General features: G+C 32.6%; 1 protein-coding gene across 1 annotated transcript in view; it reads right to left on the bottom strand.

Annotated features, from left to right (window-relative positions):
- Positions 1-2,062: 2,062 nt before the first annotated feature.
- The window catches only part of LOC133180305 (fibroleukin-like), a 42,256-nt gene continuing 21,798 nt past the window's right edge, over positions 2,063-22,520 (bottom strand). Inside the window, exons 2-5 of the mRNA XM_061314851.1 lie at positions 10,752-10,888; positions 10,476-10,572; positions 5,188-5,355; positions 2,063-2,322 (exon numbers count right to left, since the gene is read on the bottom strand). Coding sequence (XP_061170835.1) covers positions 2,063-2,322; positions 5,188-5,355; positions 10,476-10,572; positions 10,752-10,888 — 662 coding nt within the window. The remainder of the gene's footprint in view (positions 2,323-5,187; positions 5,356-10,475; positions 10,573-10,751; positions 10,889-22,520) is intronic.

The following is a 22,520-nucleotide window of genomic DNA, read 5'->3' as shown; positions in this document are numbered from 1 at the left end:
TAATCTTCAAAAGCGAAGTGTAATGTCTTATAGAAGGATATGGACACGGTTGAATTGTTCTCACTAGTTTTTATCAGGATATGAAGCTTGATAAAATATTAGAACATTTTCGGGGGGAGGGGATATAGGGAATTTTAACATCCAAAATATGACACTATTAGATAGCTCTCGGCAATGAATGGATTTTAGTAAAAAAAAAAAACATAGCGAACAGTATCTTTAAGGTATTTCCACCCTCCTGTGATGTCGTAGATTTTTGCAAAATATGTTATTAATCTAAACTCATATACCCAATAGAAATATATCTTTTGGAAGAATGCTTTTCAATATGTGTAATGAAAATTATTGTTAAGAAAAAATTTAAAAAAAAAAATTTCTTTATTTAATCAACTATTTAAGGACAGATGATACAAACAAAAAAATGGATGCCTGGATTGGTATATATTTTTCTTTTTTTTTTTTTTTTTTTTTTTTTTTTTTTTTTTTTTGTAAATGATGCAAATAATAAATTTCTAAAATACGAAGAAATTGTAAACCTTCTATGATGTTGAAAATTCTACATTTCTGCAACCATTAATAATCTATACAATTTTTTGTCACTTCAAATCCCATTATTCTGAAACATTCAATGAAAAATTAAAAACGGTGCGGTTAAACTTGTTCATTTACTCATCTGTCCTTAATCTTTGAAAATGTGGTTCTAAGGGCAATAACTCTTCTCATGTATATTCATTCAGGCATTTTCTTTGCTGTACTGCTAATTTAAAATGGATTTACTGATATTCACAACTCAAACATATTTATAAAGAAACAATCATTTTGGAGATTTCAGCATCAGAATTATGTATCTGAACAAGTTTTTTCATACTTTTAATAATATTGTTGACTTAAAATATACGTTTTTTATGCTGTCATTTACTTTTGATTTTTTTTATGGCTGTCATCTTAAAAAAAAATATGGCAATCTATACATTTTTTGTGATTTTTGATTAATTTCAACACTTTTTATTTAAAATAAATGCACTTTTCCTACTTTGAACCCATAAAATTGTGAGGGTGGAAATACCTTAAGACTGGGGTAAACGCAAAAAAAAATGTGACGGTCGGCAAGGAGGCCGTATGCAGAAAAAAACAAAGAACAAATACTGCATGTGCCATGGTGGGGTATAAAAACTGACAAACAATGTATTTTTTAAAATCGATTTTCACATTCATTTAACCCCTTTTTTGTTTTGAATATGAGAAGAATAGACCAAACATACCTTTCGATATTAAGAAATAAAACTTACACAGAAATGCACAGTTCTAATAAGATTATCAATAATAAGCAATTAAATTAGAACCTTTGAAGAAGAAAAGTGAAAGAACTAAAGGCCAGAATGTGTGATGGCTTGGTGACTGAGCCGATAGATGTCATGATCATAAATAAACCTTGATTGAAAGACTTTGTCATTTTAATTTTCATTGTGCAATGCAGAGAGCTACAGACAATGGAAGAATAAAAAGTACTTTTACAACATACATGTATACCAAGAATAACACCCCCCCCCCTCCCCCCTCCCCCCCGAATCGAAAATTCCCATATCGTAAAAAAAAGTTTTACAACCATTTGGGAATTCATAAAATTTTATCTAAATATGCCTTGTCTTAATCTTCCTTTCATGTGGCAATATTTGTAAAAAAGAACAAAATACTTTTAGTTTCTATTTTATTTACAATGCAGAAATATTTTAATATAGAACATTTCGTTAAATCTAGAAAAAAAATAGACTGAAAAGGTTATCACAGAAGAAACGCGTTTCTTTCGCCACAAGTGGAAAGTGTCTCTTTCATGGGAATACTTCCATCAGCGTTATTTATTTGGTTTCTGAAGTTCTTTTTTTATATGATCATCTGTGAGTGTAAGAAAATTCAAATTAACAAAAGAAAAAAAATCTTATATCGATGCCTCATAGAGCTAATATCAGTACCACCAAAAACAGAAGATATTTTAAAAATTATGTTTGTTTAAAATGTTCATGAAATTATATTAAAAAAAATATATTAAGAACGAATGCTGTACCTAGTGACGTCTGATCATCATCATGGTTTCATTCACAGATGTCCCAGACGTAACTTTAGGAAACCAGGGACTCCGCCACTCATACCAAGACCAGGGACGATTGAGGAAGGCGTAGCTACAGGCGTTAAACCACCATCCTCCCCCTCCTCCGTGCTTTACAGCACAGTTACCACTCCATCTATCATTATCTTTGTCTGAGGTAGAGAAGTACATCCCTGACAAATCCGCCCTAGAATAACTAGTGTTCAACATACTGTCACCTATAAAATAAAAGAAAAAAAAAACATCTATCTGATTCAGATCATTATATTCTTCTTGTTTATTTCATTCAGTTATTCATCCAGTGTAAATCCTGGTCATCTGAGTGTAAACAATACTGCATCCTGTTTATAGACACAGTATATTGATATCGTAAAAGATGCATAGATGTATGATGCCACCCTACACAATGTATCAGAAAAATACTATAGTAAACTATAGTTTACTATAGTATATATGCTTTTACTATAGTAAATTAAAGCATTTTTACTATAATTCTAGATTTTTATATTTTATGTTTTCCAATTCATGCATGAAAATATTTTCTGTTAAATGGAACCATTACCTGTATATTCACGTATTATATCCAAATTGTACCCTCTTATGGGATTTAAGAGATTTTATTTTAAGCATTTAAATCTCAAAAAAGGTTCTACAGTAAAGTTCCATAGTTAATCAAAGTATCATATTATTTACTTAAGTTACTTATTGCAAACTATAGTAATCGATAGTAAAGTTTTGTTAGGGCATGACTAATTTAGAAATTACCTGAAGGCAATTTGCAATTTTAAAATATGATGAGAATGTAAAAGCTAAAAAAAAAAGGAACAGTCACTAAAGAGGTTATAAACTTTGAATGCCTGGATGAAATATATGCATTAAAACATTATCAAATTGGATTATTTAATATTCACAATATACTCGAATACAATGTAAAAAAAGAAATACTCTAAAGTACCCACAAATTCCCATTAAACATTTTAATTTTCATATCTATAGGAAAGGCGTGTAAAAACAGGTATTATTTGGTGCATAGAAGTGATTTCTAAAGCAACACAGAAATAGACACCTGAAGTCGTTGTACAACAAACAGACAGTCCTTGTAAGTCATTCTACACAAAAAGATGGTCATCATATTTTTTTACTACAGAAAGACACCCTAAGTCGTTGTACAAGAAACAGACAGTCCTTCTGAGTTATTGTAGACCAAATAATGGTCACCATAATTCGTTGTACAACGAACAGATCGTCACCCTAAGTCGCTGTACAAAAGCAGGCCGTCCTTGAAAGTCATTGAACACCAAAAGATGGTCTTCTACAACATACATGTAGTCAGCTTAAGTAGTTATACAACAGGTAGTTAAATTGTACCACAAGTCGATGTACAACAGACGGTCGTTGTACACCAAGAAAGAAGGTCACATTAAGTCGATGAACGCGTGTGTATAACAGATGGTCACCATAGGTTTTTAAAGGTTTCGATGGAACGAACAGGAATGAAGCAGAACCGAAGCTTAATCAACTGCCTTGAATATAAATATTAAGGGAGTCTGAAAGATTATTGGCTTTACGCCATAAAGACCCTAAAAGACTGTTTATTGATACATAAATTTCACTGTCAGCCAATTCAGCCGACACACAACATATGGGATGTGTTTCCGATTTATTGGTATATGTGATAATTAACTTGTTCATCACAGCTCTGTTAATTACCAAAAAAAAAAAAAAAAATCAGGACTGCTGTTACCTCACCTGAGCCAAAAGCTCAGATGACCTTTTTTAACGGAAATTTGTCCGTTTTCTGTCGTATTAGTCCTCGTTGTAAATTTTTCACATTTTCATCTTCTCAAGAACCACTGGGCCAATTTCAAGCTTGGCACAGAGTATCGTTGGGTAAAGGGGGTCTATTTTTTTTTAAATGAAGGACCTCGTCCTCTTCAAGGGGGAGGGGGGGATAGAGAAAAAGTGAAAATTTGGTCGTATCTTTGTAAAATATTCTTCTTAAGACACACTCGGCCAAAGTATAAACTGATGTGAGACCTTCTTTACATAGAGTTGATTCAAGTTTGTCCAAATCAAGACCCCCGGACGTAAGGGGCCACAATGGGGGATCAAAGTTTTACATAGGAATACATCGAAAAAAATCTGAGAAAATCTTCTCAAAAACAACAAAGCCATGTTAAGTCAAATTTATATTGAATCTTCCTCAGGAAGAGTATATTCAAGTTTTTTTAAATCATGACCCCCGGGGGTTAGGTTGAGCCACTTGGGAGATCAAAGTTTTACATAGGAATTTATAGGATAAAGTCTTTAAAATTCTTCTTTTGAATAATGGCAAATTATTGCTGAGCCATATTAATATGGAAGCATCCTCAGGTATTGTAGATTAATGTTACTTCAAATCAAGACCCCAGGGGTCAGGATGGGGCCACAATGGGAAATCAAAGTTTTAATTAGGAATATATATGAATTTAATGAATCTTAAAAATTCTTCTTTCCAAGAAGTCATATCAATTTAGATGCATCCTCAGGTATTGTAGATTTAGATATGTTCAAATCATGACCCCTTGGGGTAGGGTTGGACCAAAATTGTTGACCAAAAATTAAAGATAGGAATATAAAGGGAAAATCATAAAAAAAAAATTATTTTAACCTAAAATCCAATTTTTTATTCAATTTTTAAATTATAATTTATTTCTGAATGCTACAATTTGGCACAATCCAAATCCTCTACCTTTTAATCTGACAAATTCATCATTATTACTCTATTTAACATTTTTTCCTAACAAGTACCGAAAGTTTCCTCTTCAACGCCTGCCAGAAAGAGTTCATGCAATGGCATACATGTTATATTAAAAATATTTAAACCTATAGTCCAATTTATATGTTAAAGTTTAAATTAAGATTTGTTTTTTATCTGTAACATAATTGCCCAACCCCCTATAATCTCTCTGTCTCATTTGTTGTTCTATCTACCTGTATACCTAAGATTTTATCTTTAATATGATACATTTGACATCTCTCTTTCTCTCTCTCTCTCTCTCTCTCTCTCTCTCTCTCTATGTAACAGTTTCCCCGTCACGTACCCAAGGGTCCTGTTGCAGGTCCAGCCAGAAAGAGTTGATACTTGTCTGCTTCACTAGAAATGGAGAATTGATCGTAAAATTCATACAGCCTGCTACCATTCACTAGCGTGATGGATATATAAAGTGATGAGGCTCCTTCCTTTGTTAATTGATGGATTACGTCATTTCCTATATAAAGATACATAAATAATCAATGGATAAGTGAACTGCAATGTATTTTTTTTTTAAATTTCGAATAAATATACCTTATGGTAGAATCAAATTATATTCTTAAGATATTTCCACTAACTTGTTGGACGGAACGAAATATATTGTATGAATTTAAATTATCTATAATGATATAATCTGTGTCAAAATAGAACAATAAAAAACTCGGTCTTTTAAAACATACCCCCCTTCTACAAGGGGTTACAGCAAACATGTCCCGATTTTGCGTTTTCAAGAAAAAAGTAATACGGCATTTATAAAAGGAAAGTTTACAAAACACTACAGAAAAAAGTCATACAATTTAATCAATATAGGAGTTAAAATAAAGATGGATCATTTATTTTCAAGACGGACCTTTTTATGACATGGTCACCAGAAGCAGATTTTTCTTTTACATTATTGTATAACATAATCCAGATGTCCGCCGTGTTTTTCAATCACTAGCTTCATTCTGTCTCTGAAGTTACTGATAACATTTCTGCACGAGTCAAAGGATACTTGAGTATGTTTCTAATTTTTCTTCTTATAGCCATTTTCTGAGCAATCTATGTCTTGTGGGGGTTGTGAATTAACATGATCCTTTAAAGAATCCCATATAAAATAATCTGAAGGTTTAAGATCAGGTGAATGTGGTGGCCACTTAATGTTTGAATGTAGGGATATGAACTTTTTTTCAAACCTCCAAGACAGCCATTAAAGCATAATATTTGCAGCTTGAGGAGTTGCTCCATCCTGCTGAAACCATACTTTGGTAATTTCTATGCCTCTTCTCATAAGCTAAGGGAAATTTTTTTTTCCATTTGCGCAATACAGTTTTACAATAACCAATGTAGAGATCTCTTTTATCATCAATTTTTAAAATACCTTACTTTTGATGATGTCATCAAAGTTTTAAATATGTAATTATGAAGTCAAGGTATCTTTTATTCATTTTACAAAAAAAAAAAAAAATTGCCGTAAACATTTCTTTAAGATGCAGTTATTGATATTGACATATTTTGCGATTTTGCAAAGTGGGGAAATATTTGTTAAAACACCCTGTATCTGTCTTAATTAAGTTCAGTCTAGAAGAAACATTTCCGGATATTCCATCAGGAGTTGTTTTGCCGGTGCACTGCTTCAGCAATCAAATACATGTAGTTTGGGAAGGGAAGCAGACTAAGATCAAATGACCCAGGCCCTAGAGTTCTAAAAATCTTACTCTTCCAAGTATATAATCTGTCCAACAGTGAATGTACCTGTCTGAGGATCATATCTTCACCTTAATGGCTACACGTACATTTAACGACACCATTCTAAATAACATTCAGACACTTTTCTCATCTGGCACTCAGAGCACGGTAATGACATCAAACACAAATATGTAAAGCTGTCCAGAACCATACCAGAGGTCGAAATGGGAACCTAAAACTACAGACAGTAGATCGCCAAGCTAAGACTAACGCCGTATCTCGTGAGGGTAAATATCTCGTAATTTCAGACAAAAAACTTTCAGTTTATTACATATTTAACAGAGAAATATTATTATTGATTTTGTAAATTATAGTAATATTTTGTCACAGTGTGAAAGAATATCAGAAGTTCCTTCCCTTCACGAAGAGTGTTGTAAAAATTACACTATAGCCTGTTATGTCAGATGGAGTAAATAAACAATGCAGACAGAGAGTAAAAATGCCCAAGTTTCTTCAATGAAAAAGGTGAAGATGATGAACAGTTATCAATCTCAAAAAATCCACAAATCAATACAAATCTGTGAAGAGGACATAAAACACGGAACCCCCGGAAATTCCACAAGTGGGGATCAGGTGTCTGGTTTGAGTAAACAACCACAGTTGACCGTTCGCACCCACTGTGCACCCTTTGTATTGATTAAGAAGACACAACACCCCGTAGTCAAAGGAGGACTGCACTTAAGGACATGAGGAATTTGCGACAAAATAAACTCAAAACACGAATTTTTCTTTTCATTGCAAGAATGGTCAACATCCAATATACAACTTTATGTAATAACATTTAATAAAAGTGTGTATTTACGAAGTTCGAATCTGTTTTCAAAGGCAGGGGTCATCACAATTTCTTGAATCTCCGTTCGATAATGAGGACGCCCACTTTTTTACTGACTTTATACATGGTCAGCGCATGTTTGTCTATTGTTCTACGTTTAACAGTAGTTGTATATTTGCATTAATAATAATGTGTCAAAAGGAGCTTAATAGACAAACATGCGCTCATGGTTAAAAGGAGAAAAAAACTGCTTCTTCTTACATTCGCTCTCTGTGTTGTAACCAAGGATTGTGACATGTTGAATATTATAATTCACCACGTGATTTCTTACCTCAGGTAATTTTGTGAATACTAAATTCCGTCACGTGACTTTTAAGGCAGCATGTTTTGTGCTACCTAGGACATACCTAGGACATTGTCATGATTGTGTTCGAACACGTTAAGTCATCTGGCGTTGATATAAAATCTGCTTTAATTACATTGACGTGGTCGTATAATTGTTAATTCGTTTTGAAACCTTTGTCAGAAGTGTGTTTGTGCCATACAGAATGGAGAGTGGAAAGAGTGATCACATTCGCTTTTCCAAACAAGTCATTGTTATTCATCAAGTCTAATTTTAGACCCATTCTTACAATGTTAGCTCTACCTATCATGCATATCTAATGTTCAATCAAGGGCAGGTAGGTGTAATTCACAATATTTGGAAAGCAGTAAGGACAAAAAACATTGAATTATTTTAATGTATCACAGTCTAAAATCATTTTAAGATTTAAATGTGGTTCCAAATTGACAGTATTCTTTCATAAACATACAAAAGTGAGATAAGGTTTAGATATAAAAGCAACAGAAGCAACCGGAAAAGACCCCAAAACAGGCGTTAAGTGCAGTCATCCTTTAGTGTAAAAAAACAAAGGTATAACAATGATGGTATGAAATACGTCAGTCAATATGCGACACAATGATAGATTATATTTTCTATCAAGGTCATTATAACGACCATAGAATTTACAAAATGCTAACTTTGAAAGCGGTTGTTGAAATCCCTGTAACACCAACTTATATTTCAGTGGCCTGTGTAGGTTTAAGAAGATATTCTTCCCAGAGAATGATCTTTAGTATCGAATATGTTGGGAGACGTAAATACCATATGAAGGTGAAAGCGGAATATTACAAAACTGTACATGAATAAGAAAAGCTGACGATGAAATAACTTAAGCTATTTCTTTTGTCATACAATTTAGTTGTTAGTTGGCCCTTATCATCTATAGTCAGTAAACCATCCAATGATAAAACAGTTGATACAGATTCTGTGGTGTCTATAATTTCGAGTTTATTTGGATATATCGAATCGACATATGAATCAAAGTAATTATTTTAAATTGATAAAACGTTGATATATCTGAATGTCGAGTTGAAGGCCAAAGCAAGTGTTCTCTTCTTCTCATATAGAAGCTTTTGAATAAGGCCATATTTATAATACTGTTTGTTTGCCCTTTGCCGAATCAGGGTAATAAAAAAGAGTCTGTAGGTAGGCGGGAATTTTTTTTTCAAGAAAATTTTAACATCAGTGCTGAGTTTTCAAAATATATCAAAATGAAATTGAAATACTTTTTGACCGGATAAGAAAATTCCGAAATGAAAAGGGGAAAAAAACGTTTTTTTAGAGGTTATAAAAACTTTATGTCGGGCCTTTTTTTCTTTCTCGTCGGAAGAGGCAAACAAACAATTTTTTTTTAAGATGGCCTAACTCTGCTTAAAAGGAATAAAAACAGGTCAGCTGATAAAAAAGCTCGATTAGTGTCCATCAAAATTCCGACAGGTTTGTTGGAAGACATGGTCTTCAAAGACTGTATAGATGTTGCCAATGAGGAACTCCAGCATCCTTTAAATATCAACTTCAGAGTACTCGTATGTAGGTCATAAAAAATCATATTGTCTGCATGGTGATGTATTTTAAATAATCCTTATAATTGCAGGTAATAATGACCCTTATTAATGAAGAAATTATAGGAATGTCAAATTTTTATCTTCTAAAGTTGGAGGGTTTTTTTTGTTTATTATTTCTTTAAAAACAGAGTATGATTTTATTTAAAGTTGTTTTTTTTTTTTCAAAGAAGAGGTAAGAAAATATCAACCATAGTGTCGACACTGTTCGCTGATTAAGATAAGAGTTAGCGCTTCATGATAATTATACAGGCGTGAAGCGTTGTAGTTCATGTACCTCATGAATTCTCAAAAATTAAATTCATATCTTATATTTACATTATTTTTCTGATGATTTGCCACATATTTTTGTCATTCAACAATCATTTTTGAAAAAAAAGCTTGCACTATTTTTTTTCGTCAATCTTATCACAATAGAAATATTCTTACTCATCCCATGGTATTTCACGAGAACATAAACTTTTTTTCTAATTTGCAGAGAATTTTAAGGAAAAATATTTGGAAGTGTAAATATTCAGTCATGACGTCACATGTCGGGAATATGTTGATTGAATGTGAAAACTAAATAAGAAAGATCTGTACTATAAAGGTGTTTTTGAATATCAGAAATCTTTGAACTTTATTTACACAGAATTAGAATTTAAATTACGATTCACGAGCATCTCAGTCAGGCAAGAATTGTCAAAAAAATCAAGATTGAAAAGACGCCATTATTGGCGACGTGGTTCTCAATTAAATAGGTATTGTAAAAAAAAAATTAGTCAACAATACATTACTTATATTTCTAAATATTAGATATGTTATATATATATAGATCTTCGTTTTCTTCGTCCCATTTTTGACCATGAGAGGACTATGCCCTCCATTTTTCATACTTTAGAATATTCAATTTGCAGACTTTTCGGTCAATTGTTAAAGAGTATATAATACGAGTTTGAGCCCTGTAGTAAAATATTCTTTATTTCTCTTTCTCCCATTCTCTCTTATTCTTGTTATATCTGTATTTACAGATGCAATAATACACTATAAATGAATATTGCCGAACACGTTTTACAGTATTTAAATTAAATCTGTATGTCCAATAAAGATCATTTATCATGTATATTAGGATTAGTAATCGATTATATATTTACCTATCCAGACATCGTGTTCCGGCTCACCAAATCCATTCTTATATTCTGTCCACGTCCTATTAAATCTTAGGGATCCATTGACTCGTTTTTGTATTGCCTTCCAAATATTAATATGTTTATTCAATTATTACCGTGACTAACATTTGTGAGATAAGTGAAATGAAGACACAGAATGTATTTGCTTCTTGTCCCCTATCAAACCCTTGCACAACAAAATTACAGGTTCCAATATACATGCCATTGGCCAAGTTAAAGCTTAATTAATCAAATAAATACCGTCCAACCACCGTCCATTGTGTCCATATCACAGTAAACTCTGACAGGGCGGGAGTCGGTACCATAGGGATAAATCTCGTACACACCGGAAGTAGTCTGACCATTTTCATAGAGGTCCATACAGTCTTTACGACGCACTAAAACAGAAAAAAGAAATGTAAATATCGCATCTTCCAAACTATGAAAGTTTTACAGATGACTGATTGTTATTGTTTAAAGCCGAGTTGGCAATATATACTGAGCAAAATAAGTTTAGCAATTTAAGATATTTATTATAAAATAAAGTGAAAAAAATAGACACAGCACTTACAATTAAATTGTGATATGAGCTTGTCATCACATAACAAAATAAGGTAAATTTTATCGACAATTGTGTGCTGTTTTGTAAGAATTATCATGAAACTGATCACAGATACGGGTTTGAAAAGTCAGATTCAATTTTAATATTGTGTAAGGCCTCCAATTGCAGCAATGACAACAACACAACGGCGTCTCATGCTCCTTATAAGGTTCTGTATCTCAAGCATGGTGATCTGGTTCCACTCCTGCTGCAGGGCAAGGGTCAGTTCTGCTACGTTGTTGACGTTATGTTGCTGTCTTAAACGACGACCAAGAATGTCTCAAATGTTCAATGGGTGACAAACCTGGCGATCTCGCGGGCCAATCAAAGATCTTAACATAATTCTGATGAAGGACAGCTTGTGTGTTGTGTGGGCATTGTCCATGTGAGGCGGGACTGTCGATGACGTTGAGTTAGTGGTACTGCTGTGAGAGATTTTCGAGCTCGAAGATTTGCTAAACCTAGCTGGTTTTTTACACATTGTCCACATATCCTCAGTCCAATTGCACGGCATAATTCGTCTGCAACTTTAGAAGCAGTCATGAAACGGTTACGTCTCGACGTTGTAACAGTAAAACGATCTTGCCTAATCGTTTTTTTTCGTGGACGTTCTGAGCACCGACAATTACTAACATGTCAAGTGGTCCGGGATCGGTTTAAAAGTCAACATATGGTGAACGGATGCACAAGAAAGTGTTCAGCGACATTTCTTTGTGAGCAACCGGTGTTAGCATCTCTATAGTCGTTCGACGTTCATTTTTGAAAAGTCCTGGACGTTTCCCAATTTGACGTTTTTGAAATTTTTCACCGGTTTTCTTTTATAAGCGTGCTCGAAGGGCTTTTCAAGTAAAAAATTCTTCCAGGACCATGTGCGTTCGAGCGTAACCTTTTGTATTGTTGAATTGTCACAACGTTGGACGACGCGGTTTCTGCGCGTCTAGTTAACAAAAGAAGTGTGTGTTTTGTTACCTTTTTCTATATCGATTTTAAGGAGAAACAAAATAAAAAAATTTTGATAGATATTTTTAAAATTATACCTATGGAAAAACAATTGCTAAACTTATTTTGCTCAGTATATTTCAGCCAAATGTCGACGGTAAAAGTTAATGTTCCTTGGCAGGTTTTGAAAGTTTTTTGGGTCTCTCTGGTGGCCCCGGTGAGCCTGCTCTTATTCGAAAACTAGTGAAACAATCTTTTAGTCAAGGTGGTTGTTATCCTTGACACAGGGCACCATTTAAACATGTATATCTTTAAGCAGTTCGGTTAACATGTTTTTAAATTATATTAGAGATACATGTATTGATGTAAAGATATTGTGCCCTATATTGAAAATAATAATGATTCTGTTTACTGTTTCACAAATCTCCTTATGAACTGACATTGACTTTTTTAAAATCATAATTATGCCCTTGTAATCAACGTGTTTTTGATTTTGCAGGAAAACGAACAGATCACGTTTGACGTCACTGACTTTTTGACGCTTAGTAAAGTAAACAGAATATTTAATAACTTGTAAATACATGTATTGACATAAACATTAACTTTGAAACGTTTTTATATTAGATCTTTGCGCACAACAGATTGCAAAACGTTTACGAACGCAATGTCCTCTACCCCAACCCCTAGAAAAAAAACAAACTAAAACAAACTATTTATTTCGTTACATCATGAATTTTTGTATCATGAATTTTTGTTTCAAGTTTGTTGCAGCTCTTGTAGAATGCCGTTTTTATAGTTTGTGTGCCTTGACTGTGTTTCGTTTTTTGTAAGCTTCAAAGTCTTGTCCGACAACGCATGAATTCTTAGTACTAATTCAGCGAAGAAATTACAAAAGCTTGATTTGTTTTAAGATATAAAATATTGTTCATTCTGATCCCATCATTCTGAAGCTTTAACCCCCCCCCCCCCCCCCAAAAAAAAATTTTAATTTGATTCCTGGATCTACGATGTACTTTTTCGACAATTACTACTTCATAGTCAGATCAATATTTAATTATTGACATTGCTATCATATATTTTATCAGATAAAACGTATAATGGTAATTGAATACAAAATCAGTAGTCTGTGCCTGGATAATTGATTTTTATTTTTTTCCGAACTTTGTGTCTTGCATTTACATTAAGGTATAACTTATTAACAGGTACCTTAAATGAATCCCATGGAAAGTGCATTGAAATCAATATGACAGATGGTTTACGATAAAATTTTCATTCAAAGCATATAATTTTACAAAGTATAAAACTATATATACTACTATTTTGGTTCGCATATATCCATATAATGTGAAAGAAATGATTTGAATATAGGTAATAAAAACTTACTGGTCCCATTCTGAGAGGTGTTTCAATATGGAATATTTCATTCGTTAAAATCCTTTACTTTTTGGTTTCAAGTAGCTTCTTGGGCATTCAGAATAAAAGGGACATTTCTTGCATGTACTATGGTTATTGATATCTGTATTATATGATGTCATGAAAATTGTTTGTTTAATGCAAATTTGAAGCAATTTTGCCCATAGTGTGATTTTTTAAAGATGTTACGGCCGGATTAGGAAAACGGTCGGTCATTTCTTCAAATTCTTCGGATGAATAAGAAACATAATAGCACCCTTTTTTCTCTTTGTAAAAAAAACAAAAAAAAAAAACAACTTTATAAATTCACAAACTACCGTTAATTATAAGAAAGCTTAAATGTCATTCATATCAAAGTCGTGAAAAAAGACATCTTTTGAAATATTGTCATTGATTAAGCACTTAGTTGTCTTGTAAAGCCGAACCTTTGGTTTCACCGAGCAGATTCGGTCAAATGAAATTATATCTTTGCCGCTTTCAAAAAAAAAAAAAAAAACATTATTTTTTTATGAAATGAAAAATGTTAGTTTGATTTTGATTTTGTTGTGTAAACAAGTATTTCTCATTTTGCTTGGGGCGTGTTGTAATTCAATATACTGTTGAAATATTTTTTCGGAAAACCATTAAAAAACCCTATCGGGCAGACATTATTAAATATGAATCCTATTTCTTTCCACTTTCTATTTTTTTTCAATTTTACAGAACATTGTTATTGAACACTGCTTCCCTCGTACATGACACTAAGCATTTTTTTTTTTTTTTGATTTTTTAAAAGATGATGTTGAGGTTTGATAATTCATCATATTTTATGTATGGAGTGATTGACCTATAATAAAAGATAGTATTGATTAATTCAATGATTTTACAGAATCGTGCATACATATACATGTACAGCGTCACAATTGTGAAAACGCAAAACAGTTACAAAGTGTGAAAGGGCAATCAGTTATATTTAAAGTTAAAATGCGGTGTCTATCAGTACAAAATGAAATTTTTATGCCACCGTTATCGAAGATTCGGGGGCATATAGTTTTTGCCCTGTCTGTCTGTTCACAAAACTTTAACCTTGTCCATAACTTTTAATTTGTTGGAGCTATGGTTTTCATATTTCACATGTGTATTTCTTGTGACAAGACCTTTCTTTGGGTACCACCATATTTGACCTTGGAGTTTGACCCACTTTTGAAAAATTTTATGCGATTTTAACCTTGACCATAACTTTTAAACAGTTGGTGCTTGGGCTTTCAAACTTCACTTGTATATTTCTTGTGACAAGACCTTCCTTCGGATACCAACATCTTTAATCTTTTTACCTCGAGTTTGGAGTTTGGCCTACTGTTGAAAAAACTTTAACCTTGGCCATAACTTTAAGACCTTCTTTTAGATACCAACAACTTTGACCTTTTGACCTTGGAGTTTGACCTACTTTAATTTTGAAAAACTTTAACCTTGGAAATACCTTTTAAACAGTTGGTGTTTGGGCTTCATACTTCACATATGCATTCCTCGTGACAAAACCTTCTTTTAGATACCAACAACTTTGACCTTGACCTTAAAGGTTGAACTACTTTTATTTTGAAAAAAAAGTAACCTTCTCCATAACTTTTGAAGATCTAGTGCTCAGTTTTCATAATTCACATGTGTATTCCTTGTGACAAGACTTTACTTGGATACCAACATCTTTGACCTTGACCCTGGAGTTTGACCTACTTTTGAAAAACTTTGACCTTGACCTTTACTTTTGAACAGTTGGTGCTAGGGCTTTCATACTTTACATGTATATTTCTTGTGACGATACCTTCCTTTGGATACAAACAATTTTGGTATTGTCCTTGACTTTTGAGTTTGACCTAATTTTAAATAATTTTAACCTTGGCCACAACATTTAACATCTGGTCCTAGGGCTTTCACATTTCACGATCTTGTGTACCACTAGTGACAAGACCTCCGTACATAAATTGAAAAAAAGGATGTGTTTGTGAATCACTGATGCCCCGTATGGCAGCTTATAGCGAAGGTTAAAGTTTCTCAAATGCAAGTCAAACTCCAGGTCAAGAGATAAAAAATGTTGGTACCCAAAGAAAGGTCTTCTCTCGAGGAATATACCTATGAAATTTGAAAGCTCTTGCACCAACTGTTCAAAAGTATGAAAGCCCTAGCACCAAATGTTTAAAAGTTATGTCCAAGGTTAATTTTTTTCAAAAGAAGGTCAGACTCCAGGGTCAAAGTGGCTGGTATCCAAATAAAGGTCTTGTCACAAGGATTACATATGTGAAGTACGAAAGCCCTAACACCAACCATTCAAAAGTTATGGTCAAGGTTAAAGTTTTTTCAAAAGTAGGTCAAGGTCAAAGTGGTTGGTATCCAATGGAAAGTCTTGTCACAAGAAATGCACATGTGAAGTATGAAAGCCCTAGCACCAAATGCTTAAAAGTTACAGGCCAAGGTTATGACCAAGCTTAAAGTTTTTCAAAAGTAGGTCAAACTCCAAGGTCAAGGTAGTTGGTATTTAAAGAAAGGCCTTATCACAAGAATTACACAGGTGAAGTATAAAAGCCCTAGCATTAACTGTTCAAAAGTTATGGCCAAAGTTAAAATTTTCAAAAGAAGGTCAAACTCCTAGGTCAAGGTCAAACCTATTGGTATCCAAAGGAAGGTCTTCTCACAATAAATACACATGTGAGGTTTGAAAGCCCAAGTATCAAATGTTCAAAAGTTATGGCCAAGGTTATAATCTCATAAAATTTTGGAAAAGTGGGTCAAACTCCAAGGTCAAGGTCAAATATGATGGTACGTAAAGAAAGGTCTTGTCACAAGGAATACACATGTGAAATATAAAAGTCATAGCTCCAACCAATCAAAAGTAATGGGCAAGGTTAAAGTTTTTGCGGACAGACAGACGGACGGACAGGGCAAGCCTATATACCCCCTAAATCTTCGATAAGGGGGCATAAAAATAATCACAGAAAAAAGAAATAAATTCAATTCTTTTTTTTCAAGAATATATTTTAAAATGGCTTAAAATAATACAGACGTACCTATCTTAGCAGCGATAACTTTGTGCGTTTAGCGCTGATTAAGGTCAGACGTCACGTTCCTCTAATATCTGTTCTTTATCTCTTCATGTTATATAGAAATAATTATCATCTTGTGATTTTTAAACTCTTTTCAAAATGTCTTAAAAAATAAATGCAGCAAAACTTATGATATTGACTATTCAAGATATCAATAGGATTATATAGAAACACCATCATCTGGTATCTAGCACAAATGCCTGGTAAGGTACCTCAATTTTTTGTGAGGAAACTTGTTAAAGTAGCAATACTTCAATGACAAATTCCTAGGAAAAATATATATTATTGAGGAACGTGTCGTCTGACCTTAATGTCCGGTATTTTGTGTATATGCTGACCTTTGATTAGGGGAGATGGGCGAACAAGGCGCGAAGAATGCCTACAGCTTCAGATATATAAAAATCATAATCAATTTGTGAATTTAGTATTTAGAGTAAAGTTCTCATTATTGAAAATTATGAAATTATGATAAACAAAACTTTACTGAGGAAATTGTTCTCGACAAAAAATTTTCTGCTATTAAAAAGTATAATATGGTATTTGTGGGGTTAAAACCCTAGCAATAAAAATCCTGAGTATCATTTTCGTTTGAGACTAACACGCTAACACTAGGCTACACAACTTCTGATGAATGGTGGCATTTAAATTATGTTTGTGATACGGCCTTGACTAAATGGACTTAGGCATTTCTCAGAAAGATGCGAATGTTGTGTCATAAAAGTGTATTTTTAAGGTATAGTGGGTCATTGCTCCATGTTTATGTTAACCGAAAATTGTATATTGTTACGCAAACTTTGAGGACAAGCTTTCAAAAATATGGAAAGAAGACCCACTCATATCGAGAAATTGTGTTATAGTATGAGAAAATAATCCTTTTTGTCTTTATTAGTGTGTGTATGCTATTTCATAGGCAAATAATTTCACTCTTTGTGAGATTTTTTGCAATTTTGGAGATTTTACACAAAGTATGCTTTAACTTTAGGTGAAATATCAAAGAAAATATTGTTATAATTGAGATTTAATTTTTCACCCTCATGTTTGTCGCACTATAGGCATTGCGCTCGCCTTGTTCGCCCATCTTTATAAATCGTTGCTAAGACACTAGTTCATAATTCTTGATTGCGCTCATCAGTTGTGAATGACGAATGCGCTAAATTTAACTAAGATATACATGTATGCGTTTACAGTATGCTGTTGATTGAATCTTAAAGAGCTGATGCTTATCTCTTACTTTCTGCATGTAGAGGCGACGAGCAAAGAAAATCGTTTTTTATTGAAAGAAGATGGGAGAACAAGGCGGACGAAGTGCCTATATTGCGACAAACATGAAGTGAAAAATAAAATCTCAATCATATCAAAATTTTCTTTGAAATTTCATCTAACATTAAAGTATACGTTATGTAAAATCTCTACAATTTACAAAAATTTCACAAAGACTGAAATTATTTGCCTACAACATAGCATGCACACACTAAAGAGGACAAAAAGAATCATTTTCTTACACTTTAATAAAATTTTTCGATATGAGTGGGTCTTCGATCCATTTTTTTGAAAGTTAACCCTAAAAGTTTGCAGACAAATATGCATTTTTTGGTTTAAAAAAATATGGAGCAAAGACCCATTATACCTTAAAAGTACACTTTTATGACAAAGCATTCGCATCTTTCCGAGAAATACTTGAAGTCCATTAAGTCAAGGGTCATATCACAAACATGATTTAAATGCCACTATTCACCAGGAGCTGCGTAGCGTAATGATCAGCGTGTTAGTCTCAAAGCGGTATGAGGCTCCGGATTTTTATTGTTAGGGGGTTCGAATCCCACGAATACCATTTTATTTTTTTAATAAAAGAATAATTTTTCCGAGATCTTTTTTTCTCAGAAAAGTTTTGTTGATCATAATTTCATAAATTTCAATAATGAGAACTTTACTTTAAATACTTTATTCAGAAATTGAATATGATTTTTTTAATATCTGAAGCTATAGGCATTCTGCACGCCTTGTTCACCCATCTTCTTTGTCCTAGGTGAAGTACGCCATGAACAGTACCGTATTGTGCTAAGCTTTATCATTTAAAAAAATACATGGTCTGTCAGAAAACTTGATGATACCAAACAAAATTGTATGCAAGAAAAGGACTGTTCTTGTATAGAAAATGAAGATTCGCGTATACAAATAAATTAACAAACCTTTCACATTTATTTTGAAGATCAACAGCTGATTAAAGGACACATTCTGAAGGTTGTGGAGGAGTTGGCCAGAAAAAAAAATTAACAACTTTCCCCAAAAAGGAAGCTATTGCTAAAATTGTTTGTGTTGGAACGGGGGGGAATGTGTTCCTAATTCTTCAACCCCCCACCCCCACCCCGCGATACTACGCGCCAGACTGATAACACGTTTCAATGATACAAGACATGGATGCAGACTTGAAATTTCCAAATCTATCCTTCCACGTAAATTCAAAGCTATGAACTAAATTTTTATCTTAATGCTCAAAACAAGATTCAGTTATGATGATATATGTATATGAAAATTTCAAACCTTGACAAACCAAGTCGGTTTTCCAGGTTCCATCCTTACGACACACAATCGCTCCGGATCCTCGCTGTTCGAAGGAATCCAAGCATTTTATGTGCATTTGTTTATATATTCCTATCCCGTCCCCTTCCTGTACATTCCACGCGGTATTCTCCTGGTGTATAGGGATCCCACAGTCTAACCAAAAAAATGTCTGTCAAGATTACTAACCTAAACATTACTATCTTAACACATGAAGTCTGTGAGCCAATGCTCACCAGTAATATCCCCGCTCTGTACTTATTGTAATTTTTTATGAAAGTCACGGGTGTTTCGGATGAGACCTTTAAAACCAAGGCCCCGTGTCACGGTAGACGTTGGCACGATAAAGAACCCTCACTCCTCAATGGTCGTAAGTGCCGAGTAAAGGTCAAAATTTGAAGCCCTTCACCGGCATAGTGACGTCTCTATATGAGTGAAAAATTCCCGAATGGGACGTTAAACAACATACAATCAATCAATCTAACAGTATATACTTTGAAAAAAAACTTAATATTGCTTTAAAACTGAGATGTCTACCTGGCCCTCTCTGACATGATTTATTATTTATATTACGCAACAATTATCAGTTATCTTAAGCTATAAATCTGTCATTATGTTTGAAAAAATAGCATACAAAATATTAAAACCTTAAATTAGTGTTGCAATGGTGATTTTTTTTTTTCAAACAAGATACAATTAAGATCTATTGAATAAAATGTTGAACCTCCGTAAACAAGTATTTCAATCTGTCAAACTCTTACATATTTCATGCATAATTGGAATAACAATACGAAATTGTGCTAAGGAAAATTTACAGAATTTTTTGATCCCATCGGAAAAGAACATGCTATAAATGATGTTGAATGCAAAGCTTTGACGAAAGAACAAAGTTTTGTGATTAAAACTTTAAATATGACCAAAAGTTGATCACAGTGTGACAAACGAAAATGTATATACAATAAAGGAAGCTCTAAACACTGACAAAAATGTTTTTGTGGACTTTCAGAAAATTTTATCCGTTAAGACATACATTAATTATTGAATTTTTCTAGATTATTTTTAACATAGGGCACGTGCCTTATTTCTCTAGGAAAAATGCTAAAAGACAATGAATTATTTATTATTTAGTGAACAGAAATCACTGTTGTTTACTTACATTGGGAATTTACATGTAAACAGTGTTTTCAATTACTTTGTTTTTGTCTAATATAATGTTAAGAATACTTTAATCTATTCTAAATTGTGTCCTTAACTGTAGAATTCCATTTCCATTTTACATCAAAGGGCAGATCACTCTAACTGCATAAAACTACCATAGAATTTAAACTCTTTACTGATCAGTGTTTAGAGTGTCCTTAACAACATTCAGTCGATATCTCATTTTATTGATACTTTTTTTTTTTAAAATAAATTTCATAGTAAATGCAAAATTATGTAATTTTATTTCAGGTGCTTTCGAAATATTTTTTTTAAAATTTAATATTGTATTTATGTTAACAATGATATTTTATCTCATTAGATAAATCACAAATTGCGCAAATGAGTTGACTGAAAATGAATCATTGTTAAGGGAATAAAGTTGCACTGTGGTCAGGATTATTCTCCTCGGAAAGATAATGGAGAAATTCAACAATAGAGAGACATCAAAGATGACTATTATTCTACATAAAAACAACTAAATTAGTCAATGTCTCATCACCGAAATAGAAAAAAAAGATACAAGAATCTTCTATTGTGCGTAGCTGAATATATTTATTCAACGAATTGTGTATCCCGGAGCCTTTTTCCAGGCCTATAGAAAACAAAAATTCCTTGATTAATATTTGATACAAATTATATGAAATTACCAATCGTGATTTATTGTTTTCATCTCAGTGATTTTTCTACACTCAATTTAGGTCCGAATATCGGCCCTTTCCCCTCTTAAAAATTACCGATTTTTTCCCAATTTTCAACTGCTTTTTTCCCAAAATCAAAACGTATTGTTTTGGTTTAATTGGATTTTTTATGTACGACTTATCTAAAATGGAACGCTATTGTTTTTGGTCATTCGGACGCTTAAAATAACGGCAAAAAACAACAGTTTAATTGTGTGTTTGCAAGACTTGGAAAATCGATCATGTGGAAGTCAAACTTTTGTGTCAATACATCGTAAGAAATTTAAATATGCATGTGAATCTGTTAAGCATAGCTTTATTTGTAATTTGCAAGTACTAGTAGTTCTACAACAAGTGTCCTTGATTTCACGAAAATTAAACTGTTTCTTCATCCTGCAGAGACTGGCATTGCAGAGAAATATGCGATACAGCAATACATGCTTGTAAATAGTGTCAAGATTATTCCATCTCCAATGCGAGCAATAACGAGAAATCGGGAATGATTTTTTTTTCTCAATTTATAATTCTACCATAATGGTAAAAAAAAGAATATCTATAGGACAATCAAAATACAAAAATGAAAGAAAATTAAAATGTAGAACTGTCCATTTTGTTGAACTTGAAAAATTTTGTAGCAAATAAATTCAATAAATGATATTACATTTACTTATTATTTTATTTTATTTGTCAATATGAAGGTTAATTACAATCTTATTGTTTTTTCCCAATTTGACACAAATGTCGACAATTTTTCCCAATTGAAAAGGCACAGGCCCCTTTTAAAAATTGTAGAAAAATCACTGCATCTCACGCACTTGTCTATTATCAATTATTTATCTCTGTATATTCTTTTTTCAACCTCCACTAAGTTGCATAACAACGGTAAAAATACTACGCAACTCAAAATAATGTGAATAAAAAAGCAAAAGTGCTAAGGCAAAAGTACATTTAAAATTATTTCTTTTCATATTCCTTATCCTGCATGAAAAATAGTGATATGTAAGTAATTGATACTATAACATATTCTTACGTAAGTAATCGATACTATAACATATTCTTATGTAAGTAATTGATAACATTTTCTTAAAATCATTTTTTCGCATCTAATAGAGGTACGAAATCACCCAAAGAAAAGAATTATTTGTTTTGAGAATTTTCAAACCGAAGGCAATAATGAAAAATCACATACTTGCAGGCATATACTGCGAACATGAAGATAGTTTTTTTTTCTTTTGAATAGAAGGGGGGCTTAATTCCTTTAAAAATACCTACAAAATCTTTCGCCTGAAACATACAAATTGCACAGGATAAATTTGCGATAGCTTGAATCTCATATCCCTATACTTAATGAAAATATATATGTATAACTAATGCAGTTTACGCGCAGATTTAAAGATTTTTGTGAGATATCGTTTCAAATACACTTTTCTGGCTGGTATCAAACTTTTTTTTTTATTTTGACAATTGGCTAACAGAAAATAAAATGATAAATAAAGATAAAATTCCAAGAAAATTTAGTATAAACATTCGTAGATAGTTGCTGAAAATGGCATTAAAACATTCTGAA

Source organism: Saccostrea echinata, unplaced genomic scaffold (genome assembly GCF_033153115.1).
Source record: "Saccostrea echinata isolate AGI-Se365-2 ecotype Australia unplaced genomic scaffold, CSIRO_AGI_Sech_v1 ptg000006l, whole genome shotgun sequence".
Lineage (NCBI taxonomy): Eukaryota > Metazoa > Mollusca > Bivalvia > Ostreida > Ostreidae > Saccostrea > Saccostrea echinata.
The sequence above is the reverse complement of the archived record's forward strand: the minus strand, read 5'-3'. Positions and strand labels throughout refer to the sequence as shown.